At 48.3% G+C, this 26,565-nt stretch overlaps 1 protein-coding gene across 2 annotated transcripts; it reads left to right on the top strand.

Moving 5' to 3' along the window:
• On the top strand, positions 1-26,501 carry kif16ba (kinesin family member 16Ba). Of its 2 annotated transcripts, none has more exons than XM_088006794.1 (23): positions 1-501; positions 5,382-5,451; positions 5,530-5,643; positions 5,713-5,829; positions 7,079-7,176; positions 7,403-7,512; positions 7,762-7,904; positions 7,974-8,142; positions 8,217-8,348; positions 8,424-8,599; positions 9,027-9,092; positions 9,180-9,239; positions 9,402-9,521; positions 9,599-9,650; positions 9,720-9,857; positions 13,327-13,409; positions 13,690-13,778; positions 17,450-17,503; positions 20,380-21,591; positions 21,669-21,827; positions 21,896-22,001; positions 22,100-22,147; positions 23,094-26,501. In XM_088006794.1, the coding sequence occupies exons 1-23, from the start codon at positions 455-457 to the stop codon at positions 26,211-26,213; spliced, it is 6,483 nt and encodes a 2,160-aa protein (XP_087862920.1). In that variant the 5' UTR covers positions 1-454; the 3' UTR covers positions 26,214-26,501. The 2 variants fall into 2 exon arrangements, with proteins under 2 accessions (XP_087862920.1, XP_087862921.1); XM_088006795.1 differs by having other exon boundaries at positions 2-501; positions 21,899-22,001.
• The last annotated feature ends 64 nt before the right edge of the window (positions 26,502-26,565 follow it).

Here is a 26,565-nt window from a genome sequence, read left to right as displayed (position 1 = left end):
AAATACATGTCTCACAGAATGCTTTCTAGGGAAACTTTTTTTTCCCGTTTTGGTAATAATTTTAGAACATCGATGGCCCAGAAAACATTTTTGTCCCTTCAGGCCTTCCATAAATCCTATTGTTTTTTTTTTTTTTAAATCAGCTGATGAAGCAGCCGGTCACGTTAAGCTAGCGGTCCTGTCGATGACCAGGATCCGGGACATGATCCGGTTCATACCGCGGCTGTGACTCGGTGCTCCCCGGCTCCAATAACATTTATCCAGGCAAGAATTCGTCGCCTCCTCCCCCATTGCTATCAACGGAGTTTGGCCCTCAGACCTCCGGTTACCTCCGGACCTTTGCCCCCTGCTCTGTTAGCCAGGAGCTAGCTGCTGCTGCGGCTGCTGCCATAAAGAGGAGCGGGAAGCCGGAGGCTGAGTGGCCGGGAGAGCGCGCGCTGCAGCGGGATGAAAGATGGCGTCTGTCCGGGTGGCTGTGCGGGTCAGGCCGATGAACAGGCGGTGAGTGGCGGACTCGGTGGTTTTTCTGGGTTCATTCTGTGGGTTTCGGATCGGTTGGTTACTGTATTGACCGCTGCTGTGGTAAAGATTAATTTTGGATGTTTCTGGACGTTTTCTCCCAGTTTGCGGCTGTTTTTGGCCTTAATGGGGGCAGCAGGTGTCCGCAGGTGACCACGCTGTTTCACCTCAAATTCTTTCTCCTCTAAATGAATACCTGGAATTATTCCCACACATGCGAGTCCAAACCCGAAGGTTCTGGTTCCGACTGTTTCCCCGTTTCCCCCGGGGTCGGGTCGGAACATTGTCTGTTTATGAAGTTCAGCCGTTGTTAAAAGTAATTTCTGGTCTTTCTGACCGGAGTTTGGGATGATTTCCTGCATCATGTAAGGGCTGGAGGCTGCTCCTGTGTGGAGATTTTAAAAATATTTAGCATTTAAATGGCTGAAAAGTTTCTGCGTCTTTCTAACATGTCTGGTCTTCATGTTGAGGTTTTTTGAACCAATAATCTCAAACGAGAAAATTAGAGGAGGACAAATTAATTCATTCATTCTCCAATATTCATGTGGCATCAACATTTCGACTGTAATCTGGCTGATAATCTGAATCATTCTGGGTTATGATGAAGTCAGAGGAGTAATCTTCTGTCCGACCTTCCTCCTCCTCTGTAGTCTTCCTCAGTCTTCCTCCTCTTCATCAGTTTGATTTTTTTCGTCTCTGCATCACATTTCCTGCAGAAATCAAAAGTTTTACTGATTTTATGGAAATAAATTAATAGTAAATGTTTATTAATTGAATTTAAAATGTGTTTGAATCATTTTTGAACAAAAAACTAGAAACATTTTGAGGAATTGATTTGATATTGACTGATTATTAATCTTATCTCATTATTGCTTTGCCCAAATAGCAACATTGATCTGCTTTTCTCTCTAATCTTTGAAATGGGTTTTTTAACATTTATGTTTTTAAACATAAATGTTTATTTAAACATTTATTTATGTTTAAATAATAAACTTTATCTGAGAAACGTTCTAAAATGACTCCATACTTTATCATCTGGTGAAATCAATAAATCGTGTTAATAAATATTAAGTTTTAAGGCAAACCAGGCGTCTTGGTGAGAAAATCTCTGATGGTTTTGGACTCTGAGGTTCTTCACCTGAAGTTTGGTTCCAGAACCGGAGCTCGTACCAAAGCCAACCCGTGACCTTTGACCCTACTTCACTGCAGCGTGCCAGCTTTACGTAACATTGTTGCCGTCAGATAGCAGATTTCTGCTGAAGTCGGGCCGGTTCTGGAGCGGCGGCGCATCGACCTGCTCAGGCAGACGGAGGTGCAGCTGCAGCTGAGAAACATCCTGCAGGTCAGGCTCCGGTTCCCCGGTCCAGAACCTCTGAGCCTCAGCAGAACCCGAGTCCATCTGGTTCTGTTGTCACTTTGAATTGCCTTGGTGCTGAAAATGTGCTGCATAAATAAAATTACCTTCCCTTACTTTAACATCTGACTGGTTTTACATATTTTGGCTGTTTTTAGTTCTTATTGTTGTTTTAGTAGTTTATTAATTTGCTTGTGAAAAATATTCCTGTTTTTTCAAGTTGTTGGTTAATAATTGTAGTTTTATGTGTATTTTTGTTTGGATGCGAGTATTGGACCCGGCTGCAGGTTTTTACCAGTCAGCTGATCGGTGCGGCAGGCAGGCGGTTAAACATCATTAAACTGAATTTCTGGACGTTTTGTTGCTCCATAAACCAGGAAATTCTTTTAGTTTCATTCTCCTTCATAAATCGCTCCTCCTCAGTTTTATTCTCATGTTCGCTTAGTCAGGTTTAGCAAACCTCCATGTTTTCCTGTCACTCATCCAGACTTGAACTATTCCCTTTTGCTGCTTTTCAGTTCGGTCCAGAACCAAAACATTTTCTGATTTTCATCCTTTAAATATCTCTATACATCTCTCTCAAACATCGTTGTTTTCTAAAGAAAAATGATAATAATCATGTAAAATGAACATCCAGTCCTCAAATTGTGAAGCAGACCTTCCAAATAAGGGGTACAAAGAAAAAAAGATACATGTTTTCATTATTTATTCAACAAAAGTATTTTATCTGTCAAAAACAGAAAATCTGCCAAGTGCCAAAACATGTGAACTCTTCGGTTGGCACCTTGTGGCTCCTCCTTTTGCAGCCGTTACTTCAGCTAAACTTCCTTTGTAACTATGGACGAGTGTCTCACTGCTGTTTGGGATTTTTGTCCACTCCTTGCAGAACTCTCAGTTGAGAGAGGTTGGAGGGGCATCTGGCCTGTACTGCCCGTTTCAGATCTTGCCACAGCATTTCTATGGGATTTAGATCCGGACTTTGACTGGGCCAACCCAGAGTGCAAATCTTTTTTATCTTAAGCCATTCCTTGGTACTTTTGCTGGATTGTCTTGTTGCATAATCCATTTCTGTCCCAGCTTCAACTCCCTGACTGATGGCAGAGATCCTGGTCAATAATTTGTTGATGGTCCCTGTTTGCAGCCGTCCGGGTCCGGAGGCAGAAAAGCATTTCCACCACTGGGCTTCACTGCTGGGAGGAGGTTCTTCTCTTGAAATGCAGTGTTGACTTTTCTCCAAACCTGGCGCCTGTGACCATTCAGTTTTGGACTCATCCGTCCAGAGAATGGATTCCAGAAGCCTCTGGTTGGTCCAAGTGCTGTCTGGCAAAGTTTAAACGGGCAGCTTTGTTCTTTCTTGAGGGCAGAGGCTTCTTTCCAGCAACTCTCTCATGAATGCCATGTTTATTGACATTCATTGACATGCATACATGCATCTACAATCAGGCGAAATAGGGTTAGGGTACATTGATCCCAGACGCTGACAGAGGTCTGCAACTCCCTGGAGGTGATGTGTGGGTTGACCTTTACCTGCATTATTCTGGTGCTTCTTTGTGTAAGTTTTGACGGCCGTCCACTCCTGGGCAGAGTTGCGGTGATTCCCTGTGTCCTCCATTTGTAAATGATTTGTCTGACAGTGGATGGATGAAGCTGGAATCTTTTGGAGATGGTCTTGGTCACCACCTTCTTCCTGATGTCATCAGATGTCTCCTTTCCTCTCAGCATTGTTGATCTGGTCTTTATGCCTGATCACCTCCAAACATTTCCCAATGATGTCTCATTTGATTGGTCTGCTTAACTGATTACTTGAGCTGTCACATGTGCTTCAGCTGAGTCTTTCACCTACCAGTGCAGCTGTGGTTCATTTACTTTTGCAGATGCTCTGACTCCATGTTTCATTTAGTCTGCTTGCAACTCACACATTTCCCTCAAAACAAACAAATGGAATCGATGAACATAAACCTGAAAATCATGGTTAAAAAAATGAAAAATCTGAACTACTCAACTAGTTCACAAACCTTCAAGCAGCACTGTGTGTATATAGACGAAGCTGCTTCTACAAATAATGTTTTTTCATAAACCTCCAGAATGTAACATCACAAAACGGCAGGAACAGACTTGGGCTGTTGTAAACAAATATTTTAGTAATGAGTAATCGATTATTCTTACGATTAATCGGATAAAAAAATTACAAAATAAAATCTTGGTAAATCTTCCATAACAGCAGCGTCACTATCAGATATCAGCCCATTTTTCACCTTTGAGCTTCCCTAACAGAAACTAACCTGTAACAATAACAGCTCACTTTCTAAGTGAACCTGAATAAAAGTTACACAAAGATCTGAAATTATATGTAATAATAAAGAGGCTCACAGATACGCTGATAAAAATGATCCAGCTTTTAGTTTCTGTTCATCTTCAGCGAGTTTAACAGATGAACTCTCACTTTGTCCCAAACCTGCCAAGCTTTGGGTTCGACAAAACGGGAAATGTCTCCTGGATTGGGGGGTTTGGGGTTGGAGGGCAGGCGGAGTAAGACCGGGGGGCAATTCGGGATATTTACGGCTCCTCCGTCCGTCACTCAGAAACTCATCTACCAGCCATGTGACATTTATTGTGCGGTTCGTCCTAAAGCTGCTCTTCCACTGTCAGCATCAGCCGCCCGCCGTGTTCAGTCTCTGCCTGTAGAAATCCTCCTCAGCTTCTTCCCGCCGTTCGCTTCCAGCTCCGGAGCAGAAAGGCTGCCGGACTCCCGGATCGCTCCGGTCATCTTAAGGATGATTATTGGTTCCCCGAAAACGATGAAAACCCGGAATTATCACTAATCAGTAAAATCCCCGCGGGCCGAACTTGAAGATTGGACATTATGCCGCTAACACTTAGCTTTCGTCACAACTCAGAGGCGGAAGTCAGAGCGACGCGCAACGCAAATAATGTCCCGGCCGGAACACGGCGCGCTAAATGATAAAACATAAATTAACGAAGCTTCGAGGCAGGAAAATTTTAATCAATGAATTTTAATAATCGAGGTACTCGAATCATTCGAGGAATCGTTTCAGCCCTAGAACAGACCGTTGCCTAGCAACCCCAGCCAAGCACCTCCTGTTGGGTCAGCTGGTATTCCCGCTGTACAATGGCTGCTGGAAAAGACCAGAGTTTTGCAGTTGACTCACCATCCAGAAACCAGTTGCTGCCTTCTGGTTGGATGTGCAGGAGGCTCGACTTATGCTTGTATGATTGATTATCCGTTTGCAGCCATGTTCACATGTGAGTGTAAACGTTGAGTTGTGGGCGTGGCCAGCAGCTTGATTGGACTTAAAGAGACGGCTCAGACTGAAACCTCTTGGTCTGCAAATGATTTTAAGCAAAAACCTCATAACCTGTTCAGGAAGCGTGATGCGTCGCCTGTAAATGTCGCTCAGACTCGAATCTTTAACATTTATATTTCTGTTCTGGTTGAAACCAGAAGCGGGTCGGAACCAGATGTTGATCCAGATGTTTTCTCCTCCAGGGAGAAAGAGCTGGAGGCCAAATGCATCATCAGGATGGAGGGAAGCAAGACCAGCATCACCAACCTGAAGGTTAGCTGGGTCCTGGTTCCGGTTCTGGTCCGAACCGGTGCCAGTCAGAACCCGAGCCTTGGTGTTTCTGCCCCTCAGGTCCCAGAGGGCGTGGTCGGCGACTCGATGAGGGAACGGATCAGAACCTTCACCTACGACTTCTCCTATGACTCGACAGACGGACGGAGCCGCGCCTTCGTCTCTCAGGAAACGGTGAGGCCGGCGGAGCGGCGGCCATGTCGCAACGGGGCTGCTGTGACCTTTGACCTCTGACCTCCGCAGGTGTTCAGGGACCTGGGCTCCGACGTGCTGAAGGCGGCCTTCGAGGGTTACAACGCCTGCGTGTTCGCCTACGGACAGACCGGATCCGGGAAGTCCTACACCATGATGGGCGTCCCAGTAAGAACTCACACTGGATCCCAGTAACGGCTGGACAGCTGGTCGCCGTGGAGACGGCTGATTGATCTGCAGCTGATTGATCCGTTTGTTTGGACGTCCGGCTGAGTTTGGTCTGGATAAGAGCAGAGAGGGAAAGTGTGGCCAGTGGAAACCAGTAGCTGCTTGTGGTCAGACTGGTTGGCTCAGTGGGAGAAGTTCAGTGATCAGCTCCACCACTGAGGAAAAGCTCAGGGTTTTCCTTCTTTATGAGGAAGTTTGAGGGAATTTAATGGGAGGAAAAACAATCCTGGTAAAAATGTATAAACAAAAACAAACAAATGACCTCTTGGAGTAATGGCCTAGTCCAAGTCAGCTTTTCACAGCGCTGGGCTTTGGTTGGATGCTCTGTTTATGAATGTGTGGGTTGATTTCTCTGAGAAAACTGAGGCATGACCTTTGACCCTCAGTTTCTGGCTGAGAGTCCCAGCAGGGTTTGGTCAGAGATTCGAGAATTTTCAGCTGCGTTCACAAAGTCATTTCAAAATAAATGTAGTCAGACAGAGCGCCGCGGCGGCCATCTTTACCGCTGTAAACGGAGCGCCGCGGCGGCCATCTTTACCGCTGTAAACGGAGCGCCGCGGCGGCCATCTTTACCGCTGTAAACGGAGCGCCGCGGCGGCCATCTTTACCGCTGTAAACGGAGCGCCGCGGCGGCCATCTTTACCGCTGTAAACGGAGCGCCGCGGCGGCCATCTTGGCTGTGTGCGGCGCCGCCGTGTCTCCTGATGGGATGATCTGGCCGGTTTGCTGTTTGCTCTGGTGATTGAATCGGCGTTGGGTCTCTGACCTGCAGGCAAACAGAATAATCTCTGCTGACCAGAGGAGTCGCTCAGTCTGGCTCCGATTGGCTCAACCAGGAGCCGCTTCTTCTTCTGCTGCTGAATGAACGCGGTTTGACCTGAACGAACTGAACGCTTCAGTTCATTCATTTGGACATGAACATTTTATTCTTTAAATCAGAACTTGACGACCCGCCACTAAAAATACCCACAATTATTAGACTTTATTTAAAATTAAGCATAGAGTGGAATCATTTTCATAAAATATTTACATTTATTTAGTATAAAGAGCGTAGCAGGAAACGCTGCCCCCTGCAGGTGAGAGGCAGTGTTACTGGAACTCAGAGTTCTGACCAATTTAGTGGAAAATTTCCAGTAAAGTCAGAATGAGGCATCAGCGTTTCCATGGTAACGGACCGTTTTCCTGTCAGGGCGACGCCGGTCTGATCCCCAGGATCTGTGAGGGGCTGTTCAGTCGGATCGCTGACGCGTCGCGGCGAGACGAAGCTTCGTTCCGCACCGAGGTCAGGTGAGTCCACCGCCTGCACCTCCAGGTGGCGCTGCGGCTCCGGGGTCGGCTCTGAGCACAGCTGAGGAAGAGTGGTGCTGTGGGCTGCCAGAGAAGGCGGGAGTCGTCATGGCGACAGCACTTTCTCTCTATCTGGTTATTTTTGCCTCATTTCCTGGAGACAAACTGAACCAGAACCCAAACGGGTCGAATACCAGAACCCCCTGTCGACCTGTCGTCCCTCCAGCTACCTGGAGATCTACAACGAGCGAGTCAGAGACCTGCTGAGGAGGAAGTCCAGCCACACCTACAACCTGCGGGTCCGAGAGCATCCCAAGGACGGGCCGTACGTGGAAGGTAGCGGCGCCGGCGGCTCCTGACTGATTCAGCGCCGCTTCATGCGGTTTAACCTGCGTTTCCTAAATTCACAGCGTGTTTTTTACGTCTTTCTGGTTTCTATGTGCAATTAATCTTTTACAGTTTTCAGTGTTTCTTTGTGTGACTTTAATGTTTCTCGTTTTTAACGCGTTTGGTGTGTTTTAAAGTTTCGGTTCCCAGCGTTTTCAGTTTTTCTGATCGGTGTGGTGGGTTTGTGTTGCGGCGCAGACCTGTCCAAACACCTGGTGCAGAACTACGGCGACGTGGAGGAGCTGATGGAGGCGGGGAACATCAACCGCACCACCGCCAGCACCGGCATGAACGACGTCAGCAGCCGCTCCCACGCCATCTTCACCATCAATTTCACGCAGGTCGGTGGCGTCGGCCAATCCCACGGCCTCGTGTCGGCAGGCCGAAGTGACCGCCGCGTCTGATTTCAGGCCAAGTTTGACGCAGAGATGCCGAGCGAGACGGTGAGTAAGATCCACCTGGTGGACCTGGCCGGCAGCGAGCGCGCCGACGCCACCGGCGCCTCCGGCGTCCGGCTGAAGGAGGGCGGGAACATCAACAAGTCGCTGGTCACGCTGGGAAACGTCATCTCCGCTCTGGGTCAGGACCGCCGTGTGATTGCGCCGCTGCGGCTGGCGCTCCGGTTCTGACCCGCTGTCTCTGTTTCCGTCCAGCTGACATGGCGCCGGACGGCGGGAACGCCAACCAGAAGAAGAAGACGGTGTTCGTCCCCTACAGAGACTCGGTGCTGACCTGGCTGCTGAAGGACAGTCTGGGCGGGAACGCCAAGACCATCATGATCGCAAGTGAGCGCCGCCGCCTGACCAGACTGAGGTAAGCAGCTCTTCAGAATAAAAGCCCTGACTGTTTAGTCTTCGCAGCCATCTCCCCCGCCGACGTGAACTACGGCGAGACGCTCAGCACTCTGCGCTACGCCAACCGAGCCAAGAACATCATCAACAAACCCACCGTCAACGAGGACTCCAACGTCCGGCTGATCAGGGAGCTGCGGGCGGAGATCGCCCGGCTCAAGGCGCTGCTGCTGCAGGGGAACCAGGTGAGCGCTCAGGGCGCCGCGCCGCGTTTAATACCAGAAACATCAAATTAGAACAACTCCGCTTTAGACGCCTCACTGGCTGGATTTACGGATCAGGTTGGCTAAATGCCAACATAGCTAGCGGGCCGAGCGCTGAGCCCTGAGGAGCTCCGGAAACCAGAGTCGGCGTCGTGACGGCTCAGCTGACGGCGCGTTTTCCTGATTCGGCCCCATGTCACCTTGTTGATCGTTGGCATTTTGCTAAATCTGGTGTCTTCATGACAACGTTGTACGTTCATTGATATAATAAAATAAAATAATCCCGTCAGTCAGTTCTTCGAGAAGCAGCAGAGCTCGGCTTTTAAAACGATTTCAGTGGCCCGATAACCGGTCCTGGTAATGGCAGCATCATGGTTTCCTGAAACGGTTTTCCCTCCCTCTGCTTCAGATCGCTCTGCTGGACTCGCCCACGGCTCTGAGCATGGAGGAGAAGCTGCACCAGAACGAGGCCCGGGTCGGTCCACATCGGCGCTCAGACAAGATGGAGGACGGAAACGTTCTGAAAGCCTCCGACGGCTCACTCTGCTGTTCTGGTCCGCAGGTTCTGGAGCTGACCAAGGAGTGGACCAACAAATGGAACGAGACGCAGAACATCCTGAAGGTAAGAGGGTTCTGTCCGGTCCGGTCCAGAACCGATCCGGTCCGGTCCGGTGCTGTCCGGTCCAGACCTGTCCGGTCCGGTGCTGTCCGGTCCGGTACAGACCTGTCCGGTCCGGTTCCGTCCGGTCCAGACTCCTCCTGACTCCTGCTCTCTGCACTGCAGGAGGAGACGCTGGCTCTGAGGAAGGAGGGCATCGGCGTGGTTCTGGACTCGGAGCTGCCTCACCTCATCGGCATCGACGACGACCTGCTCAGCACCGGCATCATCCTCTACCACCTGAAGGTGGCGCCGTCGGGTCAGACTGTAGTCGGGCCACGAGGCGTTCAGGTTGCTCAGGAAAGGTGTGTTTTGTGTCTCAGGAGGGACGGACGTACGTGGGCCGGGAGGACGCGTCCAGCGAACAGGACATCAGTGAGTCCTGTCTGATGAAGACCTCTGCTGGTTCTGGTCCTGGACTCACGTTCTGCTCTGCTCCTGCAGTTCTGCACGGCCTGGACCTGGAGAGCGAGCACTGTGTGTTTGAGAACCAGAACGGGACGGTTACCCTGGTGCCGCTCGGTGGGGCTCGGTGTTCGGTCAACGGGGTTCTGGTGGCGGCGCCGGTGCAGCTCAACCAGGGTGAGGATCCAAAAGAACCTGAGTATTTCACGACCCGGTGTAACTAGAGGAGTTCTGGTACGGTTCTGGTCAGCAGTGGACACCGCTAACTAAAAGTTAGCTTCACTAAATCTGAAGAGCTAATCATGGTTCCACTGAAGCTGCATACCAACATGATAATTAGCAGGAGCTAATGCTAAAGCGTTATACCAACATGATAATTAGCAGGAGCTAATGCTAAAGCATTATACCAACATGATAATTAGCAGGAGCTAATGCTAAAGCATTATTCCAACATGATAATTAGCAGCAGCTAATGCTAAAGCGTTATACCAACATGATAATTAGCAGGAGCTAATGCTAAAGCGTTATTCCAACATGATAATTAGCAGGAGCTAATGCTAAAGCGTTATACCAACATGATAATTAGCAGGAGCTAATGCTAAAGCGTTATACCAACATGATAATTAGCAGGAGCTAATGCTAAAGCATTATTCCAACATGATAATTAGCAGCAGCTAATGCTAAAGCGTTATACCAACATGATAATTAGCAGGAGCTAATGCTAAAGCATTATTCCAACATGATAATTAGCAGGAGCTAATGCTAAAGCGTTATACCAACATGATAATTAGCAGGAGCTAATGCTAAAGCGTTATACCAACATGATAATTAGCAGGAGCTAATGCTAAAGCGTTATACCAACATGATAATTAGCAGGAGCTAATGCTAAAGCGTTATACCAACATGATAATTAGCAGGAGCTAATGCTAAAGCGTTATACCAACATGATAATTAGCAGGAGCTAATGCTAAAGCGTTATACCAACATGATAATTAGCAGGAGCTAATGCTAAAGCGTTATTCCAACATGGTAATTAGCAGGAGCTAATGCTAAAGCGTTATTCCAACATGATAATTAGCAGGAGCTAATGCTAAAGCGTTATACCAACATGATAATTAGCAGGAGCTAATGCTAAAGCATTATTCCAACATGATAATTAGCAGCAGCTAATGCTAAAGCGTTATACCAACATGATAATTAGCAGGAGCTAATGCTAAAGCGTTATTCCAACATGATAATTAGCAGGAGCTAATGCTAAAGCGTTATACCAACATGATAATTAGCAGGAGCTAATGCTAAAGCGTTATTCCAACATGATAATTAGCAGGAGCTAATGCTAAAGCGTTATACCAACATGATAATTAGCAGGAGCTAATGCTAAAGCGTTATACCAACATGATAATTAGCAGGAGCTAATGCTAAAGCGTTATTCCAACATGGTAATTAGCAGGAGCTAATGCTAAAGCGTTATTCCAACATGATAATTAGCAGGAGCTAATGCTAAAGCGTTATACCAACATGATAATTAGCAGGAGCTAATGCTAAAGCGTTATTCCAACATGATAATTAGCAGGAGCTAATGCTAAAGCGATACACCAACATAATTAGCAGGAGCTAATGCTAAAGTGCTACTGACCTTATTCCTGGGGGCTTGCTGGGGAAACGTTTATGGGTGCTAGCTAAAGTAGCATTATTTCATTGTAATTTATAGGGTTTTTTGCTAATCTGTATTCATGATAGAAGTTGCATCTCTGTTTTCGGTTATAATACAATATTTAGTAAAACTTGTTCACAAACACCGTCTGTTGTCAGAGAGCTGCTCAGTGCAGAGGATCGTAATTGTAGTTTAATCAGGGGAGCGACAGGAACAAGATCGTTAAGTTTTGTAACAGTGAATTAGCATCGCTGCTAGCAGCTCGTTTCTCTGAAGTGCTGAAAGGAATACAGAGAAAAGATCTGTCGTAGATCTGAGTTGTTCCGACAGTGTAGAACATCAGAACTACACAATATCAGCTCGGTGTGATGTGCATTTTATTTTTTGTTTGAATTTAAAAAATAATAAAGTTCATGATCTGAGTATTTATCCTTATGATTGGGCCTGGAAATTTTATTTATAAGACAAAATAAAATATTTGGGCTCATTTAGTCCATCAGAACCAGAACCTCGAGGTTCTCCTGCTGAGTGTCGCTGCAAATCAGCAGAGAAATGACCGCAGCTGCTGCGCTGCAGATCTTGAGCATCAGCTGAATCTCCCCACTGGACTAGAACTGAACCGAACCACACATTAACCCAGTGGTTTCCAAACATTTTCGCGCCCCCCCCCATGGATTACAAATGGCCGTCTGGTTGAACGATGTGTGTGAGCGAAGGGTTAGGGCTAGAGACTCGCTCTCTAAGAACAAGGGGGGAGGAATCAACTTTTTTGGGGAAAAATGAATCATAGCTGGACATAAACAACACCAGTAGCCTACAAGGTACTTGTTAAGCTTAAGGTTCTGTATTGATGTTAGCTAGTCATCTTTTAGCTAACATTAGCTAGTCATCTTTTAGCCAACATTACCTGCATCCAACAGCTTTACTCAACTCAGTCGGTTAGTTTGGAGGGAAAAACTGTGAAAAGTTCTTTGTGTTTTGCTGGTTTGCTGCCGTGATTCTAACACACCTGTAGCTCCGCCCAGCAGCAGCAGGTCTCCTTCACAGGTGGAAACCCAGCGCGAGCGCCGTAGCGCTCATGTTGCGTTTAAAGGCGGCTCAGAAAAACAGGTTACAGCATGTTAACAACGGATTAAACAGTTTTAACTGCTGATAAAAGTGACAGAGGAATAACAGAGAGTTGGCCATTCTAAGGTAAAAACCCAGCGCATACAGCGTTCATGTTTTCTTTGTTTTGTTTTTTTTTTTTTTCATCCAGACGGCTTCCCGCGCCCCCCCTGCAATGGCACGGCGCCTCCCCTATGGGGCGCGCCCCACAGTTTGGGAACCTCTGTATCAACCTATTATTGAGAGCAACTTGCCACTGGAAAGTGTGGTAAAATGCCTGTGGAGCTCGGGTAACTGTTGTGCTGTTCGTGGCTGTTCTCTAATAATCAGACCACATTTAGTTTGTGGCTGCAGCAAGTTCAGGATAAACCACATCTGCATCCGAAGCAATTGAGTCAGTGAAGTAGCTAACTATGCTAGTGCGACGTCGCCATCCCCTCCCCGCAAATAGCTGTGGGTTGCGGTAAACCGATACTGTCACATTTAAGCTGTGATGGCCTAAAAGCTCTGACGAAAGCCAGTTAGCGTTAGGGTAACGTAAACAAATGGCAGTTCCGGCTTGCGGCGGATGTCGCGCCCATAATTCACACAAAGCATCATGGGGCATAGGATACCAACATGATAATTAGCATAAGCTAATGCTAAAGTGCTATACCAACATAATTAGCATAAGCTAGCTCTAAGGCACTGAAACAACCCTGCTGTTTCCCTCTGTGTCACAATGAGAACATTGTTCTTCATATCTGTGGATTCTTTCAGGATTCGATTTTAATATTCACTGGTTTGTTCATCGGGTCCCTCCAATTTTTCTGAAGTTTCTAAAGCGGTTCTGGTTCTGGGAACTCGATTGGTCATTAACTGGTTGGCCTTCTGTCTGTGGTGCAGGAGCCGTTATTCTGCTGGGCCGGACCAACATGTTTCGCTTCAACCATCCGAAGGAAGCGGCCAAGCTCAGGGAGAAAAGGAAGGTGAGTTCAGCTGCGGTCAGGGCGTTTGGGCTGACGTTCAGCTGAGGTTCAGCTGAGGTTCAGCTGAGGTTCAGCTGAGGTTCAGCTGAGGTTCAGCTGAGGTTCAGCTGAGGTTCAGCTGAGGTTCAGCTGAGGTTCAGCTGAGGTTCAGCTGAGGTTCAGCTGACGTTCAGCTGAGGTTCAGCTGAGGTTCAGCTGAGGTTCAGCTGAGGTTCAGCTGAGGTTCAGCTGACGTTCAGCTGAGGTTCAAGTGAGGTTCAGGATGGTTCTGTCTCCTCAGAGCGGCCTCCTGTCCTCGTTCAGCCTGTCCATGACAGACCTGTCCAAGTCCTGTGAGAACCTGTCCACCGTGATGCTCTACAACCCGGGGTGAGTCCGACCATCAGAACCTCACATCCTGCTGTGGTTCTGGTTCTGAGAATCTCACATTTATTTGTTGATCAGTACCTGAAGCTCCCGTACCGAGACGTTTCCTCCCTGATGGAGCCGACAAAATCACAGCGGCACCAGGAATTAATTTTTCTGCCATTTGGTGAAACTTTTAAAATTTTGTAGATGAATTTCAACCAGAGCGACTCGTTTCAGATGTTAACATTGATTCTGGTTCAGAGAATGAAACCAGATGTTGCATCAGATCAATGCAGGTGTTTAATCCGGTCCTGTTCGGGTTCTGGACAGGTTCTGCACTCTGCCATCCAGGTCTGCAGACCCGACCAGCAGACCTCCTCCATAAGAACCAAAACCAGTCAGAGGGCTATGTACTGGTGTTTTACTGGAAAGTTGAGTGGAAGGAAAAAGTGCAGAAGTGACAGGAAACACAAATGTTTCCAGTCGAAGGTTTTAAGCAGCCTGGAAAACAATTTTAATTTCAACCTGCTTACTTTAACTGAACCAGATGAACTGATTCCTTTAACTGAGCCAGATGAACTGATTCCTTTAACTGAACCAGATGAACTGATTCCTTTAACTGAACCAGATGAACTGATTCCTTTAACTGAACCAGATGAACTGATTCCTTTAACTGAGCCAGATGAACTGATTCCTTTAACTGAGCCAGATGAACTGATTCCTTTAACTGAACCAGATGAACTGATTCCTTTAACTGAGCCAGATGAACTGATTCCTTTAACTGAACCAGATGAACTGATTCCTTTAACTGAGCCAGATGAACTGATTCCTTTAACTGAGCCAGATGAACTGATTCCTTTAACTGAGCCAGATGAACTGATTCCTTTAACTGAGCCAGATGAACTGATTCCTTTAACTGAACCAGATGAACTGATTCCTTTAACTGAACCAGATGAACTGATTCCTTTAACTGAACCAGATGAACTGATTCCTTTAACTGAACCAGATGAACTGATTCCTTTAACTGAACCAGATGAACTGATTCCTTTAACTGAACCAGATGAACTGATTCCTTTAACTGAACCAGATGAACTGATTCCTTTAACTGAACCAGATGAACTGATTCCTTTAACTGAGCCAGATGAACTGATTCCTTTAACTGAACCAGATGAACTGATTCCTTTAACTGAACCAGATGAACTGATTCCTTTAACTGAACCAGATGAACTGATTCCTTTAACTGAACCAGATGAACTGATTCCTTTAACTGAACCAGATGAACTGATTCCTTTAACTGAAGAACCAGATGAGCTGATTCCTTTAGCTGAAGAACCAGATGAGCTGATTCCTTTAGCTGAAGAACCAGATGAGCTGATTCCTTTAGCTGAAGAACCAGATGAGCTGATTCCTTTAGCTGAAGAACCAGATGAACTGATTCCTTTAGCTGAAGAACCAGATGAACTGATTCCTTTAGCTGAAGAACCAGATGAACTGATTCCTTTAGCTGAAGAACCAGATGAACTGATTCCTTTAGCTGAAGAACCAGATGAGCTGATTCCTTTAGCTGAAGAACCAGATGAGCTGATTCCTTTAGCTGAAGAACCAGATGAACTGATTCCTTTAGCTGAAGAACCAGATGAACTGATTCCTTTAGCTGAAGAACCAGATGAACTGATTCCTTTAGCTGAAGAACCAGATGAACTGATTCCTTTAGCTGAAGAACCAGATGAACTGATTCCTTTAGCTGAAGAACCAGATGAACTGATTCCTTTAGCTGAAGAACCAGATGAACTGATTCCTTTAGCTGAAGAACCAGATGAACTGATTCCTTTAGCTGAAGAACCAGATGAACTGATTCCTTTAGCTGAAGAACCAGATGAACTGATTCCTTTAGCTGAAGAACCAGATGAACTGATTCCTTTAGCTGAAGAACCAGATGAACTGATTCCTTTAGCTGAAGAACCAGATGAACTGATTCCTTTAGCTGAAGAACCAGATGAACTGATTCCTTTAGCTGAAGAACCAGATGAACTGATTCCTTTAGCTGAAGAACCAGATGAACTGATTCCTTTAGCTGAAGAACCAGATGAACTGATTCCTTTAGCTGAAGAACCAGATGAACTGATTCCTTTAGCTGAAGAACCAGATGAACTGATTCCTTTAGCTGAAGAACCAGATGAACTGATTCCTTTAGCTGAAGAACCAGATGAACTGATTCCTTTAGCTGAAGAACCAGATGAACTGATTCCTTTAGCTGAAGAACCAGATGAACTGATTCCTTTAGCTGAAGAACCAGATGAACTGATTCCTTTAGCTGAAGAACCAGATGAACTGATTCCTTTAGCTGAAGAACCAGATGAACTGATTCCTTTAGCTGAAGAACCAGATGAACTGATTCCTTTAGCTCAGGGGTGGCCAAGTCCAGTCCTCGAGAGCTACCATCCTGCAACTTTCAGATGCATCCCTGCTTCAACACACCTGAATCAAATGAATGGCTCGTTATCAGGCCTTTGTACAGCTGATCCCGGTCTGTTGGAGTAAGGATACTTCTAAAACTTGAAGGATGGTGGCTCTCGAGGACTGGACTTGGCCACCCCTGCTTTAGCTGAAGAACCAGATGAACTGATTCCTTTAGCTGAAGAACCAGATGAACTGATTCCTTTAGCTGAACCACCAGATGAACTGATTCCTTTAGCTGAACCACCAGATGAACTGATTCCTTTAACTGAACCACCAGATGAACTGATTCCTTTAACTGAACCACCAGATGAACTGATTCCTTTAACTGAACCACCAGATGAACTGATTCCTTTAACTGAACCACCAGATGAACTGATTCCTTTAACTGAACCACCAGATGAACTGATTCCTTTAACTGAACCACCAGATGAACTGATTCCTTTAACTGAACCACCAGATGAACTGATTCCTTTAACTGAACCACCAGATGAACTGATTCTTTTAGCTGAAGAACCAGATGAACTGATTCCTTTAGCTGAAGAACCAGATGAACTGATTCCTTTAGCTGAAGAACCAGATGAACTGATTCCTTTAGCTGAAGAACCAGATGAACTGATTCCTTTAGCTGAAGAACCAGATGAACTGATTCCTTTAGCTGAAGGTTTTGGGCAGAAAGTAAACATGTAAAACAAGTTTTCTCCTTTTTTCCAGTTTTTCCTGATATTTCCTCAACTTCCTGGTTTCCTTCTGTTTGCCTCAGTCTTGCTTTTATTTCTTGTTTCGTGTTGATTTGAAGCGATTTTTAGCATTTTGTCTTTGAATTTAATCATTTTTCGGAGAATAGAAACGGTTCAGTTTTGACTCGACACCACAGAAGAAGAACTGTTATGATTATTGGTTATTGATCTGAGCTGACTGCATGTGGACCAGGACTAACTATGTCCCTGTCCCATTGACAGTCTCTTCACTCAGAAGGGCCCCGTCTTCCTCAGGTAGTCGTCCACTTCCTGTCTAACTGTCCCGTCCGTCCACCTGTCTGTCTGCCATCAGCTTGCTCCTCCTGTCCTCACTGTCCAACACCAGACCCTCTGTTGTCCCTGGAGTTTCACCTCCAACTTGTTTTATTTGCCGCCTCCGTCCTCTCGGCCCGTCACGTCCTCTGGTGTCCCTCAGAAGACGTCCAGGATGCTAACGGTATGCTAACAGATGCTAACAGTGTTTGTCAACCACAGGCTGGAGTTCGAGAGGCAGCAGAGAGAAGAGCTGGAGAAGCTGGAGATGAAGAGGTAAACCGGGGCTGTCCTCCCGATAGCCAGGCTGTCACTTAGCGTGTCACTTAGCGTGTCACTTAGCGTGTCACTTAGCGTGTCACTTAGCGTGTCACTTAGCGTGTCACTTTGCGTGTCACTTAGCGTGTCACTTAGCGTGTCACTTAGCATGTCACGTGTCACTTAGCGTGTCACGTGTCACTTAGCGTGTCACTTAGCGTGTCACTTAGCGTGTCACGTGTCACTTAGCGTGTCACTTAGCGTGTCACGTGTCACTTAGCGTGTCACGTGTCACTTAACGTGTCACGTGTCACTTAGCATGTCACGTGTCACTTAGCGTGTCACTTGCGTGTCACTTAGCGTGTCACTTGCGTGTCACTTAGCGTGTCACTTGCGTGTCACTTAGCGTGTCACTTGCGTGTCACTTAGCGTGTCACTTAGCGTGTCACTTAGCGTGTCACTTAGCGTGTCACTTAGCGTGTCACTTGCGTGTCACTTAGCGTGTCACTTGCGTATCACTTAGCGTGTCACTTGTGTGTCACTTAGCGTGTCACTTGTCACTTGCGTGTCACTTGCGTGTCACTTGCGTGTCACTTGCGTGTCACTTGCGTGTCACTTAGCGTGTCACTTGCGTGTCACTTAGCGTGTCACTTGCGTGTCACTTAGCGTGTCACTTGCGTGTCACTTAGCTTGTCACTTGCGTGTCACTTAGGGTGTCACTTGTGTGTCACTTATCACTTAGTGTGTCACTTGTCACTTGCGTGTCACTTGCGTGTCACTTAGCGTGTCACTTGCGTGTCACTTGCGTGTCACTTAGCGTGTCACTTAGCGTGTCACTTGCGTGTCACTTGCGTGTCACTAGCGTGTCACTTAGCGTGTCACTTAGCGTGTCACTTGCGTGTCACTTAGCGTGTCACTTAGCGTGTCACTTGCGTGTCACTTAGCGTGTCACTTAGCGTGTCACTTAGCGTGTCACTTAGCGTGTCACTTGCGTGTCACTTAGCGTGTCACTTAGCGTGTCACTTGCGTGTCACTTAGCGTGTCACTTGCGTGTCACTTAGCGTGTCACTTGCGTGTCACTTAGCGTGTCACTTAGCGTGTCACTTAGCGTGTCACTTGTGTGTCACTTATCACTTAGTGTGTCACTTGTCACTTAGCGTGTCACTAGCGTGTCACTTAGCGTGTCACTTAGTGTGTCACTTGTGTGTCACTTATCACTTAGTGTGTCACTTGTCACTTAGCGTGTCACTTAGCGTGTCACTTGCGTGTCACTTAGCGTGTCACTTGCGTGTCACTTAGCGTGTCACTTGCGTGTCACTTAGCGTGTCACTTAGCGTGTCACTTAGCGTGTCACTTGCGTGTCCCTTAGCGTGTCACTTGCGTGTCACTTAGCGTGTCACTTGCGTGTCACTTGCGTGTCACTTGCGTGTCACTTGGCGTGTCACTTGCATGTCACTTAGCGTGTCACTTAGCGTGTCACTTAGCGTGTCACTTGCGTGTCCCTTAGCGTGTCCCTTAGCGTGTCCCTTAGCGTGTCCCTTAGCGTGTCACTTAGCGTGTCACTTAGCGTGTCACTTGCGTGTCACTTGCGTGTCACTTGCGTGTCACTTAGCGTGTCACTTGCGTGTCACTTAGCGTGTCACTTAGCGTGTCACTTGCGTGTCACTTAGCGTGTTACTTGCGTGTCACTTAGCGTGTCACTTAGCGTGTCACTTGCGTGTCACTTAGCGTGTCACTTAGCGTGTCACTTAGCGTGTCACTTGCGTGTCACTTGCGTGTCACTTAGCGTGTCACTTAGCGTGTCACTTAGCGTGTCACTTAGCGTGTCACTTAGCGTGTCACTTAGCGTGTCACTTAGCGTGTCACTTGCAATCTCACATTTTATTGTTGTCAAAGCTCAAATTATTTTTTTAACTGAGTTATAAATGTGGATGTCGGAGCGTTTTGATTGGCTGCTGTTCCCCGTGAGCCCGCCTCTCTCTGCTGATGAAACCGGAACCATTTTGTCTGGCAATGGAAAGGATCCCAGCTGGGAGCCCTGAGGCGTTCCTCTGACCTGAGTGAAGTCAAAGTCGCCCCCCCACCTTCTTCAAATCAGACAAAATTGGTGTCAAATGTTTGTGCTGGTTGACCTCTATAAACTACTATTAATATCTTTAAAAATTTTTGCTGCACAAACGTAGTCGAGTTGATTGACACCAATTTTGTTTGATTTCATAAAAGTGGGGGGGCTGGTTGACCTTTTGACCTTTACACTTTCATTAATATCTTCAAAGCCAAAGCAGCACAAACGTAGCACAAACATTTGACACCAATTTTGTCTGATTTGAAGAAGGTGGGGGGCCAACGTCACCCAGGTGCTCCACCGGGACCGGCCTGGAATGTTATCCTTATTGTATCCTTAATTTCACAGATCAATGAGATCTATGGGCCACTGACATTGCAGAAACACTTAATGATGCAAATTCTAAAACGTACAGCTACAGGAAATAGAAGCAAAACTTAAAATGCCGAAAATGGCAAAAACATCAAATGTGTAACTCTGTAAACTTGCTCCACTGAACAGAAATCCTCCAGACCACTAGGGGGAGCACGTAGTCTGTTCTATTGTAGAAGACATGAAGGATAACAAACCTTTTCTTCCTCCAACTTCCTTCTGAATAACCGTCTTTACTGAGGTTCTGGTTGCAGACGACTCGGTCGGCTCCCCCTGGTGGTCTGGAGGAACAACGTTTGTGGAGCCAGTTTGCAGCGTTTTATTTCTGCTTCCGTTTTCTGCGGTTGCACCATTTTTCTGTTGCGTTTACTGTTTTGTCGGCTGCCTGTCAGCCCGAAGTCTGGGCGGAATGACCTGCGGTGTTAAACGTCCAGTTCCTCTGTTTGTGTTTCTGCAGGAGGCTGATCAAGGAGATGGAGGAGAAGCAGCTGAGTGAGAAGGCGGAACTGGAGCGCCTCCAGCAGGAGGTGGAGAGTCAGCGCAAGGAGTCACAGGAGGTGCAGCAGCGCATCCTGCGGCAGGAGGAGAGCCTGCGCCGCCGCAGCCAGGACATCGAGAGCCGCCTGCGGGACTTCTTGGCCGAGAAGGAGCGCTTTGAGGAGGAGCGGCGCTCTGAGATCCAGGAGGTGGCGCTGCAGCGCAGGAACCTGCAGCAGGAGGTGCAGCAGGAGGAGCAGGAGGTGGCGGAGCAGACGGAGATCTGCCGCGAGCTGCAGCGGCTGCAGAGGGAGTGCGAGGATCAGCAGGTGCGCCTGGAGGTGGAGCGGCGGAGACTGGAGGAGCAGGAGCGGGAGCAGCTGAGTCTGGTCGCCCGGCTGGAGGAGCAGCTGCGGGAGGCGCAGGAGGCGGCGGCGGCGCTGCTGGCCAGAGAAGATTTGCGGCGCCTGGAGGAGGAGCGGCGTGTGCTGGCAGAGATCAGGGAGGCCCTGCTGCGCGCCAAGGAGGCCGCCGAGCGCACGGACGGCGAGGACGCCGCAAAGGAGGCACGCTCCGTCCAGAAGCAGTACTTGGCCTTCAAAGAGGCACAGGTGGACGAGCTGCGGCGGCTGCAGGAGGTGCTGCAGCAGCAGAGGGAGCTGCTGCAGCAGGAGGTGACAGCAGAGAGGAGCACGCTGCAGCAGCTCACGCACAGTCTGAGGGAGCGCCAGCAGAGGGCGCCGCAGGATGGCGGCGGCCAGGAGGAGACGCTGCTGCGTCAGACACAGCACCGCCTGCACTTCAAGGAGCGGCAGCTGGCCAACATGGCCGCCGGCGTGCTGCCGGCGCTTGTGGAGGAGCAGCAGAGGGCGCAGGAGGTGCTGCGGCGCGGCGCGGCGCCGGATGGCCTGGACAACACGCTGTTCCAGGTGGAGAAGGAGCTGGAGGAGACGCAGGACAAGCTGCACCTGCAGTGGCACGGCGCGGAGCAGCTGCAGCAGCTGCAGGAGAGCTGCGAGTTCACGGCCAACGTGGCGCGGCAGGAGGAGAAGGTCCGGCGCAAGGAGAGGGAGATCCTGGCCTGGAGGGAGGCGCAGCAGCGGGAGGCGCTGGAGCAGGCCGTGGCCCGGCTGGAGCGCCGCCACGCCGCCCTGAGGCCCGACCGGCGCCACGCCCAGCCGGACCGCCGCAGGTCCGCTTCTGGTTCCGGTTGTTCTGGCCGACCCGGCCGGTCCGACCCGAACTCAGAACTCCGGTTCTGTTCTGCAGGGTGGAGCAGGAGATCCAGGAGCTGCGGCGGCGCATCAGCGAGAGTGAGAACCAGAACCGGGCCCAGTCGGTCGGTACCGAGGAGAAGATGGGTCACAGCAGCTCTCCGGTCGGACACAGGCAGAGTCTGAACCCGCTGCTGCCGCTGTCCGAGGACAGGTAGGGTCCGGTTCTGGTTCCAGTTATGGGTCCGGTTCCGGTCCGGCTCTAAGGCTCTGATGCTCCAGCAGGATCAACGCCTACATCGAGGAAGAAGTGCAACGCCGGCTGAGGAAGATGAACCTCCTGAACGGCGGCGGCGTGGATCTGTCCGTGTCCTGCGACTCTCTCAGGGTACGACCTTTGACCCCAGACCTCTGAGTCGGGTCCAGCCTGCAGTTCTCGACTTAGTTTTATTTTGTGATGCTGTTAATTTAAATTTTTGTTTTCAGGAAGAGGAAAAACTGCAGAACATAAATCCACGAAGGCTGAAGTATGAGGTGAGACTTATGATTATGAGTTATTGGTTATTTATGCTGCATGGAAACGGCATGATGCCAATTCATCATGAAGTTCATTTTTCTCGTCAGCTGACTTCGCTAATTATTTGTATTAGGAGAGAGGCGCCGTCACACTGGGTGTGAGAGCAGAACTTTATTTATGTGCAGTTGGCATTCAAAGCTGTTTTTAGCACCGGTTGTTAGGATGGACAAGAAACCTGCCCAGGTTGACCCCTGTCCAGTCAAAATGGCTGCTGTGGCATCTTTCTCTGTAGCAGCTTCTACACTGAAGAGTGTTGAGGTCCGGTTCGGTCTGCTGCTCTGTTCTGGTTAAAATGTCCGCTGAAGTGATTGTGGGGTCAGCGGTCCGGCCGATCCGGCTCTCTGGGTTGGAGCAGTACCTCCAGACCCTGCTGGATGAGTCCGGAACCAGAACTGGACCTGGATCAGGGAGATCCGGCTGGCTAATCAGGATCTGCAGGGTTGGAACAGGAGCGTTATGAAAACCTTCACAGGAAATCCAGATTTTCCATCTTTAAAATCCAAAAGTGTGATTATTGGCCAGCGCTAGGTGAGGTGCAGCCAGCTGGAGGCTTCACGCTACAGTGGCCAGTCTGCTGTATGAATAGTTTTGAGTCTGTATGAAAGTCCAGTTTGGGTTGGAAACTTTTGCTCTGCTGCGGGAAAAGAATCATTAATCAAATTATCTTCATGCCTATAGGAAGCAGATTAAAACTTCAACCCAAATTATTTTAAATCATCCTTTGTCTAAAATAATTGTGTTCACTTTGCATGTCAACCTCTTGACGCTTCACTTTAAATCTCGTTTCTCACCTGGTGGTTGGACTGTAATTCTGATTGGTGGATCATGGACTTCGGTTTAATTCACTCACTTTTACCGGCCTTCTTGGCGATGTAGTCACGGACTTCCCCCTTGTGCTCACAGAACGCCTGCTGGTCTAACCTCCTGGCTCCTCCGGGCTTTGAGGCAAACTCGCTCCCCGACGTCCAGAACGTGTTTGAAGAACCAAAGGCTGAACTCCTGGAGCCTCAGAGAGAAAAACGGCTGGAGTCCTCTGATAAACTCCTCATCGAAAAAGATCTAGACAAGGAAAAATGGTGGGAAGGAGAAGTAAACATTCTTGCAAGGAAGGAGTTCCAAGCTGTATGTGGACCTGATTGTTGCTACAAAGCGACCAACCAACTGAGTGGAACCAACTACATGACCGGTGATGGTTATTATATCCTCTCTGATTCTGAGGATCTGGAGAAAATGTTGAACAAAACATTTTATTCCCACTCTGAGAAAACTGTCGATCAGACGTTTGAAGGCCCAGAACTTTCAAAGCTTCAGATTAGCCCCAAGCAAGATTCACAAGAAGAGGTCAACGGTTCAATGAAGCTGGAAGCAGAGGATTTATCGGCCCATCTGTACCACCAATTGGAGGATCTCAAAAATGTCAAGAACCAAGGCCAGAATGTTCTCAGTCATGCAGCACAGGAGTTTGATCTTTTAAAACCGCAAGGATCTGGCGAGGAGTTAATCGAGTCTGAGCAAGTTTGGAAAGCCAACGCTAACGAAGAGATGAAACAAGAAGTGGAGAAGCTCCTGGACTCTGAGAGACGTGTTTCAGAGGATATCGACGTTCAAAATCAGGTCGAAGAAGATTTGGAACCTTCCGATTCTCACGTCTCTGACGATGATTTCATCAACTCAGGACAGGACTCGAAACATGACGTCTACCAACCGATGAAACAAGAAATGTTGGATAGCAAGAACAATGCTTTAGACCAGCTTGAAAATGTCAAGAATGGAGCTGATGAAACGGAGAGAGCAGATAAGCCAGAACTGTTAAAGCTTCAAAGCTCTGGCAGCGAGTTTAACATCTCTGAGCAAGATCCAGCAGACGCCGCCAACGGTCCAGCTAAGGAGGAGGAGTCAGACAATGGGAACAACTTCCCGGAGAACCTTGAAAATGTCAAAAATCAAAGGTTAAACCTGGAAGGCGATGAAGAGTTGGAACAAGTCAAACAGGCATCGACCAACAGGAGCTACATTTGGGATTATGTTTCTAAAGTCAGGAGCCAAACGCTGCACCCGTGGACGACCAGAGAGTCTGAACTGCTCAAGTGGCTGAGTTCTGGTCGAGACTATATCAGCTCCAAGCAGGACACAAGGTCAGTCAGTGATGAAACAGAAGAAGACGGAGGTGATGCTGCAGGAGGGGTGTCAACTGCAAGGAGCTTTGTCTGGAACTATGTCACTAAAGTTAGGAACCAAACACTGAACCCATGGAGACTGGAAGAACCTGAGCAACCATCTGATCTACCCAACTCTAGCAAAGAGTCCATTAAGTCTGGTGGCAGCGAAATGGCTCTAGAAAAAGATGAAGCTCCAGAACGGGTATCCTCCACCCGGAATAACGTTTGGGATTATGTTGCAAAGGTTAGGAATCAAACCCTTCACCCCTGGAGGTCGGATGGGCCAGAGAGTCAGGATTTCCATGCCATCAGTGGTCTGAACGGACAAGAGGAAAATGAAAAACCAGTGAACATGACGACCAGTAAGTCAAACCTTTGGGACTATGTTACAAAAGTCAAGAACCAAGCCTTGTACCTGTGGAGAGCAGAGGAAGCAGAACTTCCCAGCGGTCAACCAACAACGTCACAGAGTTCAGAAAAAGGTTCCAGCCAAGATCCAAGTGAGACAAACGGGAGCCACGTTTTAGGATACTTCACAGGAAAACTTTCAGATGTTTTCAAAGATGCAGAGAGACGAATTCAGGGCACAAGAGATTTAATCCGAAATGTGGGAGTCGACGATATGAAGTATGCCGTCTCTCAATACGTCACCATGAGGTCCAGAGATTTTCCACTGATCCAGACGCCAAAACATCCCTCTGTTCTGGAAAACAAAGTCTCCTTGGTGGACCTGTCCAATACTGCTCAAGGGTTTGGTTTGAATGCCATGTCAACGTGGCCGAAGGGCTCCGTGTCCTCGATCAGAAATGCTGGTCCAGAGGACTGCCGCCTGGAGGAGTTTTATCAGAATCTAATCGAGTTGCCACCAGTTCTGGCACAGCTTCGTAGTCTCTCATCCCAGCAGATCATTGACAGAACTGAATCACTGTCTCCTCAAAGACCAGGTAGGAGGATCCTGAGCATCTTCTGGCTCAGAGCGGCCAGCTTTGACCAACCCAGTCCAGAACCAGCCTGCCTCCTTCTGTCAGAACAGGACCTGACAGTAGTTTCAGTTAGCCAGGTCGCATCGGACACCCTCGGTCTCTTCCATCACTTTGACCTTATGGAGATCCGGGAGGTCCAGATCAGTTTGGCAGGGCAGCATGTCCGCCTGATCGGATCCAGTGAGGACTCGGTTCTGGCGGTCTTCACTCACAACCAGGAGCTCACACAGGACTTCTGCAAGGCGGTGCTGAAGGCTCGCTGTCCGGAGACGTTCTCTGAGGTGATGGAGAGTCACCCGCTGCTGACGCAGGACCTCATGGCTCTGTCTCTGGATTGGACCTCCCGGGTTCCTGACATCGTCTCAGACATCGGTCTGAACCTCACTTCCAGGTTCAAGCGGGTCCTAGCGGACCTGCTCTACATCGTCCATGGGAACATGGACGGCCCCAGCAAACCTTCCCTGGCGGACATTCGTCCTCTGCTCTACAGCAGCGTCAGGGTGATGAACTGTGGCCGGCTGCACCAGGACTCTCTGTTCCAGTTTCTTCTGACCGACACCCACGTTGCTCTCCTGCGGGAGGACGGAGTGTTTCACCCGGCGCCGCGGGGCTCCAGCCGGGTTCCCGTCCAGCTGCAGTTCCAGGGACTGAAGCTGCGGCGGCGTTCAGACATCCGGTGTCTGCTGGTCAGGAGGAACAAGGCCTGCTTCAACGTCGACGTCGTCTTCACAAATCGCAATCAACAAACTCCGAAACGGAAGGCGGAGCCAAAGCGGCGCTCCGCCCACGTTCCCTCCTGCGGCGGTCGGAGTGAATCCTGGAAGTTAAGTTTCGGCTGCTCTGCAGAAGCTCAGATCCTCATCAACCATCTGTGCATCTGAAGATGGAGCCAGCAGAGCTCGTCTGCAGCACCGACTGAAACATCAGACCTAAAACACGAAATTTTAAATGTTTTAAACTTTCCAGTAACTTAGTGAAATCACAAAGACTGAATTTAAATCTGCAATAAAGAGAATCTGCTGCTGACTGAAGATGAATGTTTGATTACAAAGGGGGAATGATGATGTCACTTCACAGTTTTTATTTCACAGCCAAATACATGAACGTTGGATTTTGCACAGCGTGTTTGCAATAGTTTTGAAACTAAATAAAGATTCCATCCGTTTTAACGAAGGTTGTCTGAGCGTTTCTTAGATCTCATCGTTTTTTCCCAGATTGTTCCGGTCGATGGTT

Source organism: Poecilia mexicana, unplaced genomic scaffold (assembly GCF_051168715.1).
Source record: "Poecilia mexicana isolate PSO_F unplaced genomic scaffold, ASM5116871v1 scaffold_1, whole genome shotgun sequence".
Classification (NCBI taxonomy): domain Eukaryota; kingdom Metazoa; phylum Chordata; class Actinopteri; order Cyprinodontiformes; family Poeciliidae; genus Poecilia; species Poecilia mexicana.
Note: the sequence above shows the minus strand (reverse complement) of the source record. Positions and strands in the feature narration are given on the sequence as shown.